Genomic DNA, 18,960 nt, shown 5'->3' with positions numbered 1-18,960 from the left:
GTTAGCTAATTGGGAAGAGTTGATAGCAGCGCTTTGAGATGTTAATCAGCGGCTGGTTAAGCTGGTGTGGTAACTGAAAACTATGTCATGTCAGTGCAAGAAGAAAGCAAAATTGGTGATGTTACTTCTACGATTTGTCAAATAATTTGGTGGTTGTTGCTAATATGTGTCACATAACAGGTGTACAATATGGAGCAGGCCAACTATGCATTTAGAAATTCAGTTTCTTAGTTCACTAGAAAAACTGTTACTGATATGTTCAGAAAACTGTGCCAGAGCAAGCTGCAGGCTGGTTTCAGAGAGCTTTGAAATGTATATGGAGGGCCAGTTTTGTTCGCTGTCTCAAATATGTCGAGTGCCAGAAGCACAAAAGAAGCTTCACGGCAGAGCAGAGCAACTGTTCTCATTCCACTTGAAGTGACATGGAAACTTTTGAGAAGCACTGTACACAACTTCCTCTCGTCTATGCTGTATCATTTTGCATGTTTTGTTGTGCGACACCATTAGGGCCTTTAATATGTGCAACTTTTTTTTTCGCATATGGTTTAACGGCATATATGGTATAGTTGTTGTGTGATAGTAAAATACGCATGGCAGCAAAGGCCTGCAGGCTTACATGCGCTGTGGAGTTTTCTGGGGAGATAAATGCGTTTTCCCTGCTAAACCACGACTGACACAATTCCAAACCACCAAACCCCACATTGTGATTGCGTGTGCTGCCAAGCTCTCGCAGACTGTGGAGAGCCTTGCTCTCACGCGGTACAAAAGAACGACACTCTGGCTGACACAAACAAGTAATTTATTACGGCAACTACTATAACGCCGGTAGCAACAAAATACACTAAGGAGTCGAGGTCGTCCGACTCACCAGCAAGGTTATGAGCGAATGTTCGCCCATGCTAGGTCAGGGTAGAAACTCCGAGGGTGGACTGGACGAGCGTGAGAGAAAAAGAGAAAAATGTTCTCACTAGGCCTTGCCTCACTGGTGGAGAGCGGAACGCCGGGCTGAAACATCAGTGCACGTCGAGTCCCCAAGCCGAAGAGGCAGCTGTCTCCCGAGCATGCGCAGCAATTACGCTGTCCGTGGTGCTGTGACGCCGGCGCCCTCCCTTGTTAGTGAAGGTAGCTAGTAAGGACGCCGCAGAGGAGCAAACTAAAGGCAATGAAGCGGGGCGAGTCCCCACAGTGCATATCCTTGTTGTGTGCACTTGGAAGATACGCTTAGTTGGTGGAAAACTCATTCCTGTACCATGCTGTTCCCATTCGTCAGAAGCTAGCATGTAATCATCTCTTTGCCACCACTTGTGTTGAGCATTAAGGTATTTCAGGCTGGCATAATGTCTCATGAAGTGAGTAACAATATTGAATCTAGGACAGGGATGTTGAGATGTTCGCACTTGTCAAATGGGAATGTGCGCACGTTGTCTCATTCTCTCACAGGTCTCTGTGCTTACGCCTGTCTCAAGCCAGAGGCTTTGCTGCCACTGGTTCACAGGCACTCCAGACCCAGCGCGCTCGGTGTTTAAGCCGTTCATCTTCTGCGAGCAAGTGCGTCCTTCACGCCACATTGTGTCGCCTGTTTTTGAGCACGACCCCGCAAAGGTATACTTTACCGCATTCTGTGGTTCTCAAGCATGAAATGCAAATTATAATTTCCACAGCATGAAGGAACCATGAAGGAATTCCATAGCATGAAGGAATTGAATAAGAATAGAATAAATGGAACACAGAAAAACATATGGTAGTTATATTTGGGCTTGGCTCAAGTGACAAATTTAGCAAGAGTGCATTTGATAAGCTCTGGAGTGCTAGAAACAGCAAGAAAAAAGTCTTCTTTATCTTGCATCCCACACAACTGTGCTATTTATGTTTCTGTTAACATGCAAATGGTTGGCTCAGACATCACTTGCTGTAGTTAAAGTGAACAATCTGCGAAGACTGTTGATCTGTCTTGCCACCAGGTGTCGGATAGGTCTGAAACTTCACAGCCTCTTGCTTATCACGACCATCCTGGATAAAGGAACTTAGCTGTACTGTATCTACTGTCACTGCTGTATCCTTTGAGCAACCCTCTGTCTGCGACACAATACATTGAGTTACTCCTAAGACCACCACTTCGGCGTATCCTCTGAGAGCAGCCTTTGGTACCTCTCGGACACCTTGAGTTACAAACATCATGAAGAGCAGTCTTTGGTACCTCTCGGGCACCTTGAGTTACAGACATCATGAAGAGCAGTCTTTGGTACCTCTCGGACACCTTCAGTTACAAACATCATGAAGAGCAGTCTTAGGTACCTTTCAGACACCTTGAGTTACAGACTTCATGAGGAGCAGTCTTTGGTACCTCTTGGACACCTTGAGTTACAAACATCATGAAGAGCAGTCTTAGGTACCTTTCGGACACCTTGAGTTACAGACATCATGAGGAGCAGTCTTTGGTACCTCTCGGACACCTTGAGTTACAAACATCATGAAGAGCAGTCTTAGGTACCTTTCGGACACCTTGAGTTACAGACATCATGAGGAGCAGTCTTTGGTACCTCTCGGACACCTTCAGTTACAAACATCATGAAGGCTCTTCACTCAGCACTGGCTTATTGCTGGATGATGACTACTGTGACATTCTTAAAGGAGACAATTTTGAGCTTCACGATGAAAGTTGGCTTAATTTTATGAGGTTCACTCTCTCAGGAATACATGGCATAATTCATTGCACCTCTTACGCCTTCTGTCACCACCTTTGACACACAGACCAAGCCGCGCTTCGCGTTCACCGTCGACCGGCGCCACACCCTGTACCGGCACCACGAGCAGGCCCTGCAGTCTATCCAGGCAGGCAGCGCAGCGGGCAAAGAGCTGCATGCCCTCCTGACCGAGCTGGAGGCCAAGTGCATCCGAGAGGTGGACAGCTACCTGGACGGCCCCAGCAATGTGCAGGAGCTGCAGGAGCTCTTCAAGGACGTCGTCGAGACCGAGATCAAGTTCTACAAGTAGACCCGCTGCCTGCATGCCACTCGGAGGGCGCTCATATGAGTCTTGTACGAGTCTTTTATGAGTCTTGTACGAGTCTTTTATGAGTCTTGTACGAGTCTTTTATGAGTCTTGTATGAGTCTCGTATCAACCTCTCTGACCACTGTATGAGCAGTGTATGTGCTTGTATGTGCATCATATGAGCTTGTATGCCCGTGCACTGCATGAGCTCGTATGAGCACTACCGCTGCTGGCACTCGTATCATGCAGGCTCTTCAGTGGGTCGATAACTCGTCCTTCTGTGCATATATGTTTTGTTGCTGCTCCTTTTTTACACTGCTGCACTGCCAGTGTGTTTTTGGCTGTGGGCACTGACCAGTTATGCGTCTGTGGGACTTCCACTGCTTCTTCCGGTGAGCTTTGGTGGAGTTACGTTGTCTCTACTGCTGCTTGTTAGCACAGGGTTAACGAGGGCTATAAGTGATACTGTCTTATTTGTTGGCCGCAAGGAGTTCTCTGTTGTTGCCATCATTTATTTGCACCAGGTAATGAAAGAGGTTACATGTTTTCATCTTGCTGCCTTACTGGCTTGCTCCTGCTGTCTGCAGCGACAAGATGTTATCGTATGGTTATGCTTTGGCATACAGTAGCGTTTTGGTTGTCACTTTGTTGAACAAGTGGCAACTCTTTCTTCTTTTTGTACTCACGTGTTTTGCTTTATGAATTTTTAAAGTGGTGGGGCCCTGACTTCTCACAATGATGTCAGTGATTTATGTCTTAAACATAAAGCCTCTCTGTTGCTAAGTCACTTTTCGTTTGTTATTTTGGGCATGGGGTTCTGGTACTGACAATTCTTGCTTCCATGCTCTGTGATATGCATTGTCGCTTTTATTGTACCAGCTGTGTGATCAAAGAGTTATCTTACAAGCGTCAGGTAATACTTGCAGTTGGAGCTGTTGCGCACGTACTTCTGAGCTGCAGCTTTTGTTTCCTTCACAACGATTTAATCTGCATGGGGAGACGGAAAAGGCATGCGCACATAAACAGGTAAAGCAGTAGCCAGTTGCACTAAATTGTACTACTCGGAGAGTTTTTTTTTATGCAGGATTCAAATTGTTATTCCAGACCTTTAGAGACTTGTGCAGTTTAAAGGCCAGCCAACTATAGTTGTCAAGTAATGCTTCTGAGATTGTTACATGCCCTTGATACCAGTTTAAGTCAACCTGGAGGGCAGTTAAGAAAATGTTTTATGCTTTCACTTTCGTAGTATGCTGAAATGACTATAAAACATTTTTTGCTGCTGTACTTTGGCATACAGCACTGACATTAATATGTAAGAATGTGATACACATAAGCCGGATGAATATTGGAATCTTGCAGATCCTAAATTTCACTTTTAAGGTAAATAATAAAAAGGAGGATAAACAAAGGAGCTGCAGCCTTTGTAAGAATACATCGAAGGTGATTTCCTTGGATGTATGGGTTTCATGCAACAGCCTGTTTACTTTTGCATGCCCTCCCGACTGTCCTTCTGCAAATTTGTACCTTGCTTATATTGAGTTGCATAGCTGTTATACAAGTGAATGACATTACATTTTTATATTTTGGTTTTATGAAAGGAAAACCAGGCCTTGTGCTTATGCGGTGTCATGTGATGGCTTGTCATGTGTGCTTGAGCTTAAGAGTGATGTGTGTGAAGGAGAATGATGTGACAGCTGCGTCTAGAATGTTGTAAGGACATCTTTAAGAATAGAGTCATGCTTTGGATTGTTGATATGGAAGACAGAGGAAGTTTCATAGCAATTTTTACTTGAAATTCACATGACGTAGTTTGAGTGCCAACTTGCAGATGTCTGGAGGATGTTGTTCTGTTTTTGCGAGTATACATCAAGTGAGGTTTTTCTGAACTAACCCTCTCTAACTGTTGAACACCATTCTTGAGGAGGCCATTAGAATGATCTTGGCTGAAAACTTAATCTTTGTATTTAGTTTTATGAAATCTAGGTGTGAAGGCGTTTTCTTCCATTGAGGACGGAGCCAAATGAGTGTAATCTGAGTCGAAAATATAACTGAGAAGCATGAAGTTTTTCACCACATGTTTCCAGCATCCTTTTTCCTTCAATATTAATTTGCATCGACTGCATGTTTAGGCAAGTGGATGTGTGTTTATAATCACCGATTGTGATCACCGATTGTGAAGGATCACCGATTGTGAAAGGGCAGTATGGGTCAATTTTGAATGTTAGTGTAGATGCTTCCTTAGCGCTGTGTTTTGTACTCGGAAGTAGACAAGAGACGGATGCATTCACAAATGTTTTTGAGCACGTCTGTTTCTGAGTCCACCATGTGAAGCAATCCTTTGTGCTCAGTTTAGCATTATTTTGCTCTGTGGCTTTACAAGCACTACTACACACACTTGGGCTGTTTAAGATTTAATTCAAATGCTCACAGTAGCGTAGTACGCACACTTGTCTGAATGATTTGATCTTATCCTCAACGTTCATTCTGAACGCTCGACTGTAATGTTGTTTTTCAGCAGAGAAGCATAATTTTCATTCCGTTTTGTTTGGGGAATGTTCTCGTGTAATATTGCCAGCCTCACGAAAAATTCTCAGGATCAGCGCACCAGCAGCAGTTCACTTCAGTGGAGTGGGTGGCTGGGACTTTGCTCATAATGTTCTGTGAATAACTCCTTAAAGATGAAGTGACTGCTTGTTATTGTGTGACATAAAGAGTGCACGTTCTGGCATGTGCAGCTCGTATATTACCGTTCTTATTTTTTTCCTGTTAGCATTCGTTGTTTTTGTTTGCTTTTCCTGCTTTTAGGGTAGCAGGCCAGCAGGGTTTTTGATAGTACATGTGCTAATTTTGAATGGCGTGGGTGGTGGGACGTCAGTGATCATGTGAAATCCAAGTCTGAATATTTTCAAGACTCCCTTTCGCCACCCCTGTCCATTATTTATTACTAGTCTATTACGTTTTTCTCATTAGCCACAAATTTTCCAACTGCTGAACTAAAAGCAAGATGAGCTTTCCATGAGTTCTCAATTGTGCAATGTCGGGGCTACAGCTTTGCTGCATCAGTTGCACTGATGTCTCTGGGAACATGTAAGTTCCTCAGCCACAGCACTTTCTCGGGCTTCTAGGCTATTGAGTAAGCAGTTTGTGGCTGTACGAGCTAAAGCTGTCCCGACACCACACTGAAGCAGACTTTTCCTTGCATCATATTGGCCTCTGAAGTTTTCAAATATCTGCTATGTCATGGGCGCTTCTCATTTGTGAGTTGTGCAGTAAACCGTGCGCTTCTGTTTAGCCAGCATCTGCAGTAAGCTTTTCCTGGTGAGCTGTTTGCAGCAGAGCTTTGGTTTACTAGCACTGCAAGGCATTGAGCTGAATTCAGGTTTAATATGGAGCCATATTTGGAGCAGTTTATCAGCTAATATTTCACATATTCATTGGTGAAGCTAAAATAAAAAACCGGAGTGTTACCAATGAAACTGCATCAGCTAAACTTGCCTGAGTGCAGCTGCACATGCTTGGTCAATACAGTGTCCTTTGTGAAAATGCTGGAGTGTGCCTTATGTGTAGCTGTTGCTGCAAGGCGTACGAGGCAGTTATGACAGTATGTTCAGTACGAGGGCAATTCTATCAGATCTGGAACATTTGTGGCTCACACGTTCAAGTTTACTCTGAAGTCAAGTTCCTATTGTTGTGTTTCAGATGAAGTTTACTTTTGACACCAGTCATTCCTACTTCTAGATTGCATTGTCTTCTTTATAACTGAGTTGAGTGTGTATTTAAATCAATGCTCTTTGCCATCTTGGCAGTGCAATGATCTGGCACTGCTAACCGCAGTGTGGTAGCATCTGCTTGCCTCTTTGGACTACCTCGAGTGTGAGGGTCAACAGGCTGTATTTGGGCTTCGATTTGTTTGATGCATCTGCAACATTGCTTCTGTCAAAAACAAAATCTGCTTTAATAAAGAATGAGTGCTTGAGTCTCCATTTGTTCATGTGTATGCCAAGATATTTCATTTCATTTCATTTCATTTATTGAAGCCTTAAGGGCCCGTGGGCATTACATAAGGCGGGGGCAAGAACAGTGTATAACATATGGTACCAGCTCAACAAAAACAAAAACAAAAAAGCAATGAAACGAAACAGAGCAAAAAAAAACCCATTAAAGGAGACAGTAACACAGGATCAGATTATTTGATGAAGCCAAATACATCACGTAAGACACAGGTGATTCGCTAATTCAGTGCGGAAAATTGCTCGATCTTTGCAAGAAACAATATTATCAGGCAGGGCATTCCATCGGGCTATTGCATCTGGAAAGAATGAATCATTCATAGCTGATGTGCGCTTTCATGGGAGCTATGGGATGAGTGTGGTTTAGGCGAGGGGATAGCATATGTAGTTTACAAAATATACTATGGTTTTAGGTTCAGTTTCCTCATTGCAAGACATTTTTGGCCTGTAGCGACCTAATACCACGTATAATACTTTACGCTAGTCGGCTTTTGATCGGGATTTTCTCATAGAGAACATTCAGCCTACCACCTTGCAGGACTTACTATATAAATACACTGGTTTACATGCATATTTTTAAACATGCTGACTGAAAGCAAATGGGAGCAGCAAATGCAGTGAAGGTTTCATTAAGGTTGCTGAGTGCAGTATTGTCAGCGCACCTGCCCAGAAAGCGGACATTCTTTGAAACAGCACTATACGTTGCATTTTAGGGAAGCTAATTTTTAAGACTTATTGAGAAGAAACACAGTGCACAGCAAGAATGGATACTAAGAAGGAAACAGGTATTGTTCTGTGCTCTATTGCATGATAAAGAACTACCAACTATCTCTACACTCCACGCAAGTGAAAGAATTACCTTTACAGCATTACTAATGCAACATTATTAGGGGGGTTATATTTGAGGGACATATTTTCTACTTAATGTGCTCTTGAGTTGTGCTCTACCATAGACAGGCCCTGGCTTTTAATCTGCTATGTGCATAAAAACAAGCGTGTGTGTAAAGTTCAGTTTTCTGTTCACAACAACGACTATGTTTGTCGTCCACCATCCCTGCCTGCTACGACACCTGCCGCCAAAATTGCGTGCGTATTGAAGGAAGAAAAAGAACGTAGTTGTTTTATTGTTTCCTTAATTTCCACTCCGCAAGCAGCTATGTATAGCCATCGTTTAATAGTGTTTGTAGATTTTATAATTATAGCGCACCTCGGTGACCAAAGAGCAGTAGCCACTTATGTGATTCCTTCCACAACTTCCACCTAATGGGAACTATACCGCCATGCATTGCTTCGAATTTACCACAAGGCAAAGCTGCTCTACAAAGGCCAGCCTACTGATGTAGTTCTCGAACACTGTTCTAAACTACATATACTGCCATTTAAGAATATATACTTCAAAGAGACGTGAGCGATTCCAAACTCTGTTTACATTATATATATATACGTATATATATTCATAATATATTCATAATAAAGTTGTGATCTAAGTGCAATATTGTTTTAACATTCTGCATGACCCCACGCCTCGTTGTAACGCCTTCTGCCTGCGGCTATAACACTTTTCCACTCCTGAGGGCATGAACTATGGTGTCACTGCTGTACTGCCGGTCGCCGCGGGAAGAGGATTGAGGAACCTCCTCCAGAAGGCGCAGTTCCTCTCGTGTGGCATGGAGGCCGCCGTGGCGTAGCTGCCATTCTCACTTCCCACGAAGACCAGAGGCCCACGGTGGAAAGTCTCCCACCGGGTCCAGTTTGACTCCGGTGCCGGCTCACTGCAAAGACCAGAACAGAAGTGAATTAAAAAAAGTAAAATAGCGCTGCTAACAACTTTGCCATGCTTCCGCAAGGTCTGACAGGAAGGAAACAGGCCAACATAGGCTTAATTCTTTGTCGTATCGCTTTCATGGCTTCTTTTAACCATATGCGTGCTTATCCTTTTGTCCGAGGATTTCAATTAATGAACTAAGGTACGACTGTTTAATTGTCGAGCGCTTTTTTTGTTCTGACAACACTGTGATTCAGCCTTCGGACACGAAAGCTAGTTTGTCACCTGCACCGGCGCCTCATCAAACACTGGGCGGAATGCTTCGCTTGCCGTGCTGCATTATCAAAGCCAGCGCGACACGCATTGTGTGCACTGGTGCAAACCTTTTCGAACGCCGCGCTATTGGTAGCGGAAGTGCACTGGGGCTCGTATCATCATCAGCACCTGGCCTTCGCCATCACCCGTAGTCCCGTAATGCTTTCTGCCGCTGAGCTTTCGACCACACTGTTGAAATAAAAGATGTGACTTTACCCACGGCCGCGAAAAGTGTTTTTGTGAGGCAGGTATATGACACAACAGTGACCGTTAAAGAACATGCGAAAAACGGAAGAGCCATTGCCTTGAGCCAGGTGCAGTACAATGAACAAGACAGCACGGAGCCGACGCACACAAAGTCTTGTTGCACGAACAAGTACAAATTTGTGCAGGATATTCAGGTAAAACTGCGGCAAGCACTGATACACTCTTTGTCATGCTGAACATCCAATAGTTCTTTTCGGTGTTGCGGCGCTAGCACAGGGATGATAGAGCCAGAGTTCTTCAAAGCTGTATACACCTTTGAAGCACGTCGTAACATGGGCATGTCCACATCGAACTATTTTAGTCTTGACGGAACCCTGTAGCGCAGTTGATTGAGCCAATTGCTACGTTTGCATGAAATCGACAGAGTGCGCGTCGAGTTGATCATCCGCGAAAAAGAGCGACTTTTGATGAGGAAAGCTGTGAATAGTCCTTTACTCTCTTTCTCGATTTTTTTTTCACATGTCATCAGAAAGGGGACTCCACGGCCCCTGCCTCCCTTGCTATTCAAGTTCCATGCGTTGTGCTCGAGCCCACATTCCGCTAGCCTCTCTAAACCGTGCGCCCTCCGTCGTGCAAAGCAAGCCCGGACTCTCATCGGGCATGTCGCGGCTTGCAGCGTGAGTCATCCTGGCTCGCCGGCGCAGACCCTTCCTCCTCCTCCTCACATGTCGGCTCGAGACTCCTAGGACGCTTCGCCGGCCGCCCTTTCCAGTCTGCGAACCTTCAACCGGATAGCTAAGCGGGAGAGTTGGTGATAGATTATGCAAAAAACAGCGCGAACAAACGGGGACGAAAGGAAGAATACACAGGAACAAGCGCTGACTCTCAACTAAAGTTTAATCACAGGAAACACGCTTATAAAAGGAAACAAAACACCAAAACCAGAACGGACGTACTATCGCGCTCAATATGAGTTGCAACGCGCGGTCATCGACCGGGGCTCGTTCCGTGGTGTGCCTCCTCCAAACAGTCGCTCGGAATTCTGGGAGAAACTGCTGTTCCAGAAAACAACAGCACCCCCGCTCAGGAAAAAGTTTTTCCCAGAATTCCGAGCGACTGTTTGGAGGAGGCACACCACGGAACGAGCCCCGGTCGATGACCGCGCGTTGCAACTCATATTGAGCGCGATAGTACGTATATCCAGATATGCAACCTCACAGTCACGCATGAGCAGGGATAGCTTGCTGACACACAATCTTGCTTTTATACCCCTCGATGATTTCCCTGGATGATTTCCCTGGTCAATGCAAACCTTCAACGGCCGAGCCCCCTCGACCATTCGTCCAATCTGAATACGGTGGCCAGTGCCGTGACCTGATTGGAGGTTTTGGACAGCTGGCTGCCGCAACGGTCACCAGAGGCTATAAAAACGGAGCCGCGCTGAGCCCGAGCAGCAGACGGGTAGCAGACGAGCCATCACGCCAGAGCGACGGTTTCCGGGGGCCGCGCCCTACTTCTTTGTGCTATCCCGTTGTGCTCTCGGCCCTTGTACATACTGTACAGTCGGGGAAAAAAGTCTCCGGACCACGTGTTCCTCTAACGAAGCCGACAGCTCTGCTACTAGTCGGCTGCTGGAGATCACACTTGTGGAGGTAAAAGTTAAATTTTTGTTCTTTCATCTCCACAAGTGCGGTCTCAAGCCGCTGTTTGAGAGTAGCGCTATAAGCTTCGTTTGAGGAACACGTGGTCCGGAGACTTTTGCCTACAACTGTACATAAACGTCCTTTGACTCACCGTCACATCGACCGTCTCTTGGCTCAGCTCTGCGCAACAGAAGCAGCAGGCTGAGATGCTCTAGTCCCAACCGTGGTGACCAGGCTCGGAAGCCCAGTCCCAACAGTGCTGGCAGCGGTGGGATGCCAAAGTCCCAGCAGCGTCGAGGTTGGAGTGTTCTTTCTAACTGCTCCGAACGAGTTCCACTCCCGCAGTCTGTGAGTGAATTCGCGCCATTTTCACAGGTCGCTCTGCGCATGCGCGACTCACCATCTCTGCACACTCCCAAGCTCCAGTACTGGTTGAAAACAAATTGCTAGTCGCGCATGCGCAGTTGGGGCCTCGTCGAAGCGGATTGCGCCTGCGGCGCTTTCTTTAGCATTCGAATTTTCGCGCACTTGCCAGAGGGCGCAGCATGTTGTGAAAAGGGCGAATCGAGTTACATGTTTTTTCCGACGACATTCGCGCGGCAGAAAACGTCGCGGCGGCTCGACGCCCGGCTGGAGATACATGGAGCGTTGAAGCGGCGGCGCGCCGCCGCGTATCCCTCGACGCGAAAAAGCAAATGTGATCAACAAGTGGCAAACACCACTGTGTAAGGAGGTCTGTGAGAGCAGCGACGCTAAACATTCAGTTAAAATCAGGAAAGTTTCACTTCGACACCACTGTACAAATTTTAGCACGCGTGCTTAAGTATCCATAAAGATTTGCGTGCTCGAATGCATGCCGTCGGGTACCTTTGGACGGCCGCTCAGCCGTGGACACCAGCGGCTGCGGTTTTCTTCGACACATTCGCTTCAGGGAGGGAGCGCAGGCATTCCGATCCAAGATTCGGCCGTGTTCTCCAAAAAAAGCGACATTTCAAGTCTGATGAAGCGTTTATTTTCACGACAATAACATTTTCGTGCCCAAAACACTGCGTAGCTCGGAGGCCATGGCGGCCATGTTGGCGGCGGCAGGCCGAGGACCGGAAGAGCGGGCGTACTGCGCTGCTATTGGCTCGCTTCAGCCGCCGCTTCCGGTCTCACCGGACGCCGCGCGTCAAAATCTAGCCGGTCCTGATCGGCGGCGGCGGGCGTTTTTCTCGACGCCGGGCGAAAATCGACGACTCGCCGCGGTAAAAACGCTCCATGTATTCCGGCCTTTAGAATTACTGACCCATTCCAGACGAAGGCGGCGAACGCAGCCGCCATGTCCTGCGAGAAGACGAGCTCCTTGTGGTCCAGGCCGTACTCGTGCTGGATGGCGCGCACCAGGCCCGACGCGTACACCAGATCCAGCAACTGCGGCACGCCCTGCCATCGGGCCCACCAGCGGTAGTAGGGAAGCTGCGCGAACTCGTATGCAAACACACGGCTTCCCAGCGCCGTGGCCTCCTCCACGAGGTAGTTGACCGGGCAGTAGACGTGCATGTCGCCCAGCAGCTCTTCCAGGGGCACGAGCACGTCCGTGCCGCTCTTGGCCGCGAATTCGGGCGCGCGCAGCCCGTAGAAGTCGAGGACCTCGTTCGGCTCACGGACACCGTGGTGCTCGAGCCAGTCGACGAGCGAGGCGAGCACGTCTGCCCCGCGGGTTTCGTCGTTAAAGTGCAGACGCGAGTGGCGAAGCATCTCGAGCACGTAGGGAGCCCCCTCGTTGCGGGTGTAGCCGGCCACGAGGTCCAACGGCCTGAAGTGGGCGCTCATCCGGGGAGGACTGTGGAGCACCACTGCCGCTTCTTGTTCTTGGTCCGTTGCTGCTCACTCGTCGAGGCAGCGGTAAAATGAAACGGACGTGAGGCTCAGAATCAAGTGTGGGAAAGGGCCGGGGTGTGTCTCGTTTGTATGATCGTTATTGTTGATGTCATTTTAACCCTCTCGCCTCCACCTCATGGCAGTGCAACTTGTAAGACGATGAAAACCAACGAGCGGTTAGTTTGTATAGCAGTTAACGTGCACGTGTTTCGCTTATTGTCACTGCAAAAAAAAAATTAATGAGTATGTTTCTTCTATAGAATTTCCTTCCAAATATTGACCTATTAAAGATTCCAGATTCTTCGGCCAACCGCGACGCAAAGATAGCTGCACCGGAACTGTAATAACGCGTGTCCCACCCGCACTTTATGGTAATCGAAAGTTCGCACACCAAACATAGGTCGCCGGTTCGAATCCCTGCCGCGATCTAGACTGCAACTAACTAGTAAGTTTATGCTGCACGAAACGCGAAATCGTATGAAACTACTCCGAACTCTGCAACAAACGGTTATCATGTTCATATGAAATGAAGTCTTTAACTATTTTAAAGTTACATAAGTTACCTGGTCGCATTCCTGGCGCTGGTCACAGGACCGGAGGTTGATGTAATACACGTAGACCGTCAATACCTGCCGGAAAGGGTTCGATAACAGCATTCACTCTAAAAAAAAAAAGATGTCTGTGGTTTAGCTCTGGTTAAACCTGGAATGACGGGAGTGCTCCGCCGAGCCGCCTACGTATACAGCTGCGACATCTTCCCCTCTCCACTCCCCCCTCCCCCTCGCTCCAGATGGCGCATGCGCACAGCTGTTGCAGCTCAAGAGGTGCCACGCTGAAGGCTCGAAGAGCTGGCGTAGTGTAGCTCTCGCTACAAAAAGGTTTTAACTCTCCAACTTCACCATCTTTGAACGACGCTGGGACTTTCTTCGTAGGCTTACCATCCGGTGAGAGGAAGCTGGGCCCGAACTTGAGGCCTGCGCCGTCGGCCGCTTCCAGCGTGGCCCTTACTGTGCGCGACCTGAGGCAGGCCACTGCCGCGCGGCCCGCCGAGGAGTCCGGGCAGCGCAGAGTGCGTGCCAGCGCCCGGACGTTGTCCTCAGCGGCACCGCCGCTGTTGTTGGGGTAGGGCGCGTAAGGGGAACCGGCCATCAGCAAGGCCCGCTGGAAATACGCCGCGCTGCGGTTGGACAGCAGGTGGTAACCGACGGACGCCGCCCCGGCCTCGTGGCCCAGCAAGGTCACCTGTACGCGGGGACCGCAGCCAGTTCCCGCTGATGGCCTCGGAACTTGTCTTCTTTAGCTTTTAATGCAGGCATGCATTCTTGGCCTCCGGCTTGCATTTTTCGAGTTCGCATCCGTGCGCCCCGCGACAAGCTCGCTGATGCTAGGGTGCTTCGATTTCGGCGTCGCAATTAAATTTTAATGTAAGGTTTCGATGCCTGGCAGCAGTATATTGGACAGTTTTTTACCTGAAATATGCGAAAATTATGATTTTCAAAAAGGTACTTGTTGCTGCTAAACTGAGCCCGTCCTCCAGGTTGGCGCCGAAGCCTTGTTCAGTTTTCCGTCGATCAATCAGCCGTTTCGACTTGCGTAGTCCTTCAAAACGGGAAGGCCTCTGCCAGTATGTTTTGAAAGAGAAAGTTACGCCGACTGTCATTCTGAAAATTGACACACAAATGACATTCCTGGCCTCCGCCTTCTACATGCATAACGATCTTCCAAAAAAGCAGTCGATTTTTGGGCTCCTCGACCCAACTGTCATCATGACACGTGGTCATAAGACGCTGCCAAGCGATTTGAAACCCTTCTCTGTAAGCGTCTGCAAGCACCTCATCAAGAACAAAGCGAGTTTTCCGTGACTAGCCGATGGCGTCGGCCGATTGTCATGAATCGGTTAGCATGAGTAGGGTGATAATGCAGGGTGTGGAATAAAAATGTAGGAGGGGACTATCCGCGACAATGCAGGGGACTATGAGGGTACTATCCCCTTTCATCTGCCACTCCTTGCATTTTCACGCCAGCATGTTCATGAGAATCGGCGACACCACTGGCTGGAAGAGGGCGCTTTAACCGGGAAAGTACGCTTTTTTTCTTGTATTTTTCCTTGACTTCTTGTAGTTCGCCTTATGGTAGGTTTTCAGCTGGGCCATACCTACGAAATAAGGGATGGACAGGATATGTGTTATCATGCCTAATCACCACCTTAATCCTGGTAAAGCTGCATACCCATCGTGATCTGCACATACCACAGCGCATCTCAACGCTTTCTTCGTCCAGACAGCCAAGACTGGAATCGCCTTCCTGCCGATGCAGTTCACCACACCCATCCAGTACGCTTCAAGGCGTTTATTGAAAAAAAAAATGGCTGAGGCTTAACTTGGTTAAGCCTGGAGAATGCGAAGCATCATCGTGTCGCGTAATTTGGAGGCGCACAACCACAGCGACGGCGCGAGGTGGGCCCCCGTTTCTCCACTGTCGTAACGTCATCAAGTCACGTGGTGTGACGTCATGTATCACGTGATTTGGAGGCGCACAACCACAGCTAGAGTCACTACCACAGCGACGGCGCGAGGTGGGCCTCCGTTTCTTCACTGTCGTGACGTCGTGTCACGTGGTGTGACGTCATGTGTCACGTGATATGGAGGCGCACAACCACAGCGACGGCGCGAGGTGCGCCCCCGTTTCTCCACTGCCGTGACGTCAGCGTGTCACGTGGTGTGGCATCATCGTGTCACGTGATTTGGAGGCGCACAACCACAGCGACGGCGCGAGGTGGGCCCCCGTTTCTCTACTGTCGTGACGTCATCGTGTCACGTGGTGTGACGTCATGTATCACGTGAATTGGAGGCGCATAACTACGGTGAAGGGCTGAAGTGGTAGCTAAAGTAGTATGCTTCGCATAAAAAAGATAACCGACATGCTTTAACGACCCACCCGGACCTCATGTACTACAAAAAGGGCATTTTATGTATAATTAAATAACCCGATTCATGCTTTGTGGAAGAGCCGACTATTCGTAAAATGCACCTTTGACAGGTGCTTACGCTTGCGGAAATTTAATTAGTCCCGAGAACAGTCACAAAACATTTCAGTGAATTTAGAGGAGCTGCAGCGTTACAGAGGGCCAATGTTCCTGGAAAGATGTTCTCCTTCTGGAAACTGCACAGTGTACACCAGATCCTCCCATGTCTGATGCGTTGTGTTTGTGTCCTAGTTTTGTTGCCAATGCCATGTTTTAGGGGCCGTGAACCCCGTCAAGCCCAGTTAGAGGCTTTTTGTTCACGGTCCTCAGCATCTGTAATGGTGATGTTGAAATAAGATGATGATATACAGAGGAGCGGTCAGGTCGAATGAGTGGCAGCATTCTCTGTGCCGCAGCCCCGCACCTGTGAAGGGGAGGCTCCGAACAGGTGCACGTTGGCACGCACCCACTGCAGGGCGACGATCTGGTCCCTGATGCCGACGTTTCCGGGCGCATCGGGTAGCGCGGCGTTGAGGAAGCCGAAGACGCCGACGCGGTACGCCGGCACCACCACCACGGCGTTCCAGGCGGCCGCCAGGTACTTGCCGTCGTAGAAGGCGTACGGACCGCCGCCGCCGCCGTACTGGAAGAGGCCCCCATGCAGCACCACCACGGCGGGCAGCGGCGGCCGGCCGCAGGCGTCGCAGGAAGAGTCTTGCCGCTCGTCCAGGGGCTGCCACACGTTCAGGTAGAGGCAGTCGTCCTCGCTGTTGGTCTGCTCGATGGGGCGCCGCGGAAACGGCGTCCAGTCCAGCTGCGAAGGGAATAGGGATGCAGGGAAGTCTCAGCCTTAATTATATACCGTAAACAGTAAATTGTGGGGTCTAACGTCCTGTAGCGACACATGTATAGTTAGAAAGTAAGAAAGTAGAGACTACAACTGTAAGTACATATAGCATTCATGTCGCTTTCAAATTCTTTAGCTCAATATATCGCGAAATGGCACAGCCTAAACAGCTGCGCTGAATGTTCGTATTTTACTGATATTAGGAACGGCGACACCAAGTCTCGCTGGGTGGCAGCCAGCGCGCCTGTTTCTACAGGGTGGCTCCTAGCAACTCGATGGTGATTTCTTCCAGGTCTGCCGTAAATGACCGTGAAGCGAGGGCAACGTAATTTGCTGCGTCTCAGCGCAGTACCCAACGTAACGAAGGGCTGAAGTTTGGACACAAAAGCGCCCAATTTTCTGGTGTCGGCTCACGTGCGGGAAGACATCGAGCAGGTGGACGTTATCTTCCCCAAATCGCCGCGACCATGGCGGGGGGGGGGGGGGGGGGCAAGGGGGCTCGTTTCCAGTGGCTCTTCTACGTGCCGAACACAGCGGCGGGCTGGCGGGCATCTTCCTCGACGATCTCGAACAACCGCAACGACAAAGGACCGCTCACCTTCTTACCGACCTCGCATTCCGACTTTGCGCGTCGGGTGTCATCTGATGAAGGACAGGTGTCGGCAGCACATGGAAACAATCGGCGGGTCAGAGAACTTGCCTACCGCAGTCGACATTACTTCGACAGCATCCTCCTCTTCCAGGCTCAACACGTGACGGGGGCGTGTCCATAAGTGCGGCGGTGGGAGTTTGTGCGCACAAGTGAAAGCTCTATAGGTCCCTCCCTCCCCGGCGGGGGCGTCCTCAACCTAGGGAAGTTAGGGAACAAGAACGCTATAAAACTCGACAACGAGTGCGGTAGAATCGTCTCACTTTTGATGTCTACGATTGTAAAAATGTAAATAAACCCAGTCTTCTTTCGCCACCAACGAACCTCTTCACTCAGCGGCACTCCTGTCCTGGTTGGAACGGGCGTCGTCTTGACCGTGGTTCCGTCGAGCCGCGACCCCAACCCCACCTTCAACACTGATTATCGTAATCTGCCACTGAGTTTTCTTTCTTTCATTTCTCAGCGTATTTACAGCGGCTCTTCGATATGATTTGATAGGGCTAAGGGCTTTGATTAAGTTCTCGCGGACCCTGTGGGCCCGCACGTCCTAAATTTTTTAGCAGGGGTGTTCAGAACGTCCCGATATTTGTAATGGTCTTGTTTGTGTGAAATATTCAAGCCTGTAGAGGCCCGTTAAGCAGTCCCTCACTACATGAACTTTCTCCTGCGATTCTCACTTTGTAAGCCACTTGACAGTACTTCCAAGATCTATAGGAAGGAAGGAAGGAAAAACTTTATTTTACTCTAGTCCTTTTTCCTGCGGTTTGGGAGCATCTTCAGAGACGTTTTCTCCTTGATTTTACCCCCAGGAGTCTTCTCTGTCGAAGTCGTCCGCCTCTAATCAGTGGTCGGTTGCCCTCAGTCCAGGGCTCCGCTGGCCACTGCCGCCCGTTGAGCTCGCTGTACCAGACCTTCTTGGTCTTCACAGCGGTCGCTGGACAGCAGAGTCTCCCACTGCTCCGCACTCGGGTTTTGTATTTTGGGGACCACGTCTATCTTTTGGCAGGCCCATGTGATGTGATAGAGAGTAGGTTTTCCGTCGCACCAGGGACATTTGTCCGCGTATATGGTAGGGTGCATTTTGTTTAGTATATGTAGGTTTGGGAAAGAGCCTGTTTGTAATTGTCTCCAAGTGACAGCTTCCTCTCTGCTGAGAGATTTGTGCGGTGGGGGATACCGCAATCTTCTGCCTCTGTAGTTTTGTAGTATGGCCGAGTAATCCCTGGGTGCTGGCGCGAGTTCCGCGGGCTCGTCGGATGCTCGGAAAGTAATGTATCCTCGAGCTATCCTGTCGGCCTCTTGGTTCCCTGCCACCCCCGTGTGCCCCGGTACCCACACAATTTTGTGTGGGATCTTGTCGCTTTGTTCTTCCTGGTTTTTAATTCTGTCGCTCGCTGCGAGGAGTATACGGAGCGCGTGACGACCTATCCTGCCATTCATGTAATTTCGGCAGGCTGTTTGAGAGTCGGTGAGTATTGTTAGCGACCGCCCGGTTCTATAGCCCTCCGCCACCGCTAGAGCAACGGCTACTTCCTCGGACTCTGCAGCTGTGCAGCCTCGGAGAGACGCGCTGGTCATTTCGCGTAAAGACGAATCGACCACCGCCGCCACAGCGATTTTGGTGTCTCCTCCTCTCCAAGACGCGTCTGCATACACGGTCGTGGCTTGAGGAGCGTATGTTCTTTCGATGAAGTCGGCCCTCGC

General features: G+C 48.9%; 2 protein-coding genes across 4 annotated transcripts in view; one reads left to right on the top strand and one right to left on the bottom strand.

The window, feature by feature from the left end:
• LOC149343828 (secernin-2) overlaps window positions 1-6,989 on the top strand; it is a 123,650-nt gene extending 116,661 nt beyond the window's left edge. For all 3 annotated transcript variants that reach the window (XM_089546064.1, XM_089546063.1, XM_089546065.1), the window contains exons 7-8: window positions 1,441-1,602; window positions 2,752-6,989. In XM_089546064.1, coding sequence (XP_089402190.1) covers window positions 1,441-1,602; window positions 2,752-2,994 — 405 coding nt within the window. In that variant the 3' untranslated portion in view covers window positions 2,995-6,989. The remainder of the gene's footprint in view (window positions 1-1,440; window positions 1,603-2,751) is intronic.
• Window positions 6,990-8,584: 1,595 nt separating this feature from the next.
• The window catches only part of LOC149343826 (acetylcholinesterase-like), a 39,353-nt gene continuing 28,977 nt past the window's right edge, over window positions 8,585-18,960 (bottom strand). The window contains exons 3-6 of the mRNA XM_089547080.1: window positions 16,185-16,574; window positions 13,734-14,037; window positions 12,221-12,797; window positions 8,585-8,774 (exon numbers count right to left, since the gene is read on the bottom strand). Of these exons, the coding sequence (XP_089403206.1) occupies window positions 8,585-8,774; window positions 12,221-12,797; window positions 13,734-14,037; window positions 16,185-16,574 (1,461 nt within the window). The remainder of the gene's footprint in view (window positions 8,775-12,220; window positions 12,798-13,733; window positions 14,038-16,184; window positions 16,575-18,960) is intronic.

This window comes from Amblyomma mixtum, chromosome 5 (genome assembly GCF_055824585.1).
Source record: "Amblyomma mixtum isolate Tamu chromosome 5, ASM5582458v1, whole genome shotgun sequence".
Lineage (NCBI taxonomy): Eukaryota > Metazoa > Arthropoda > Arachnida > Ixodida > Ixodidae > Amblyomma > Amblyomma mixtum.
Note: the sequence above shows the minus strand (reverse complement) of the source record. Positions and strands in the feature narration are given on the sequence as shown.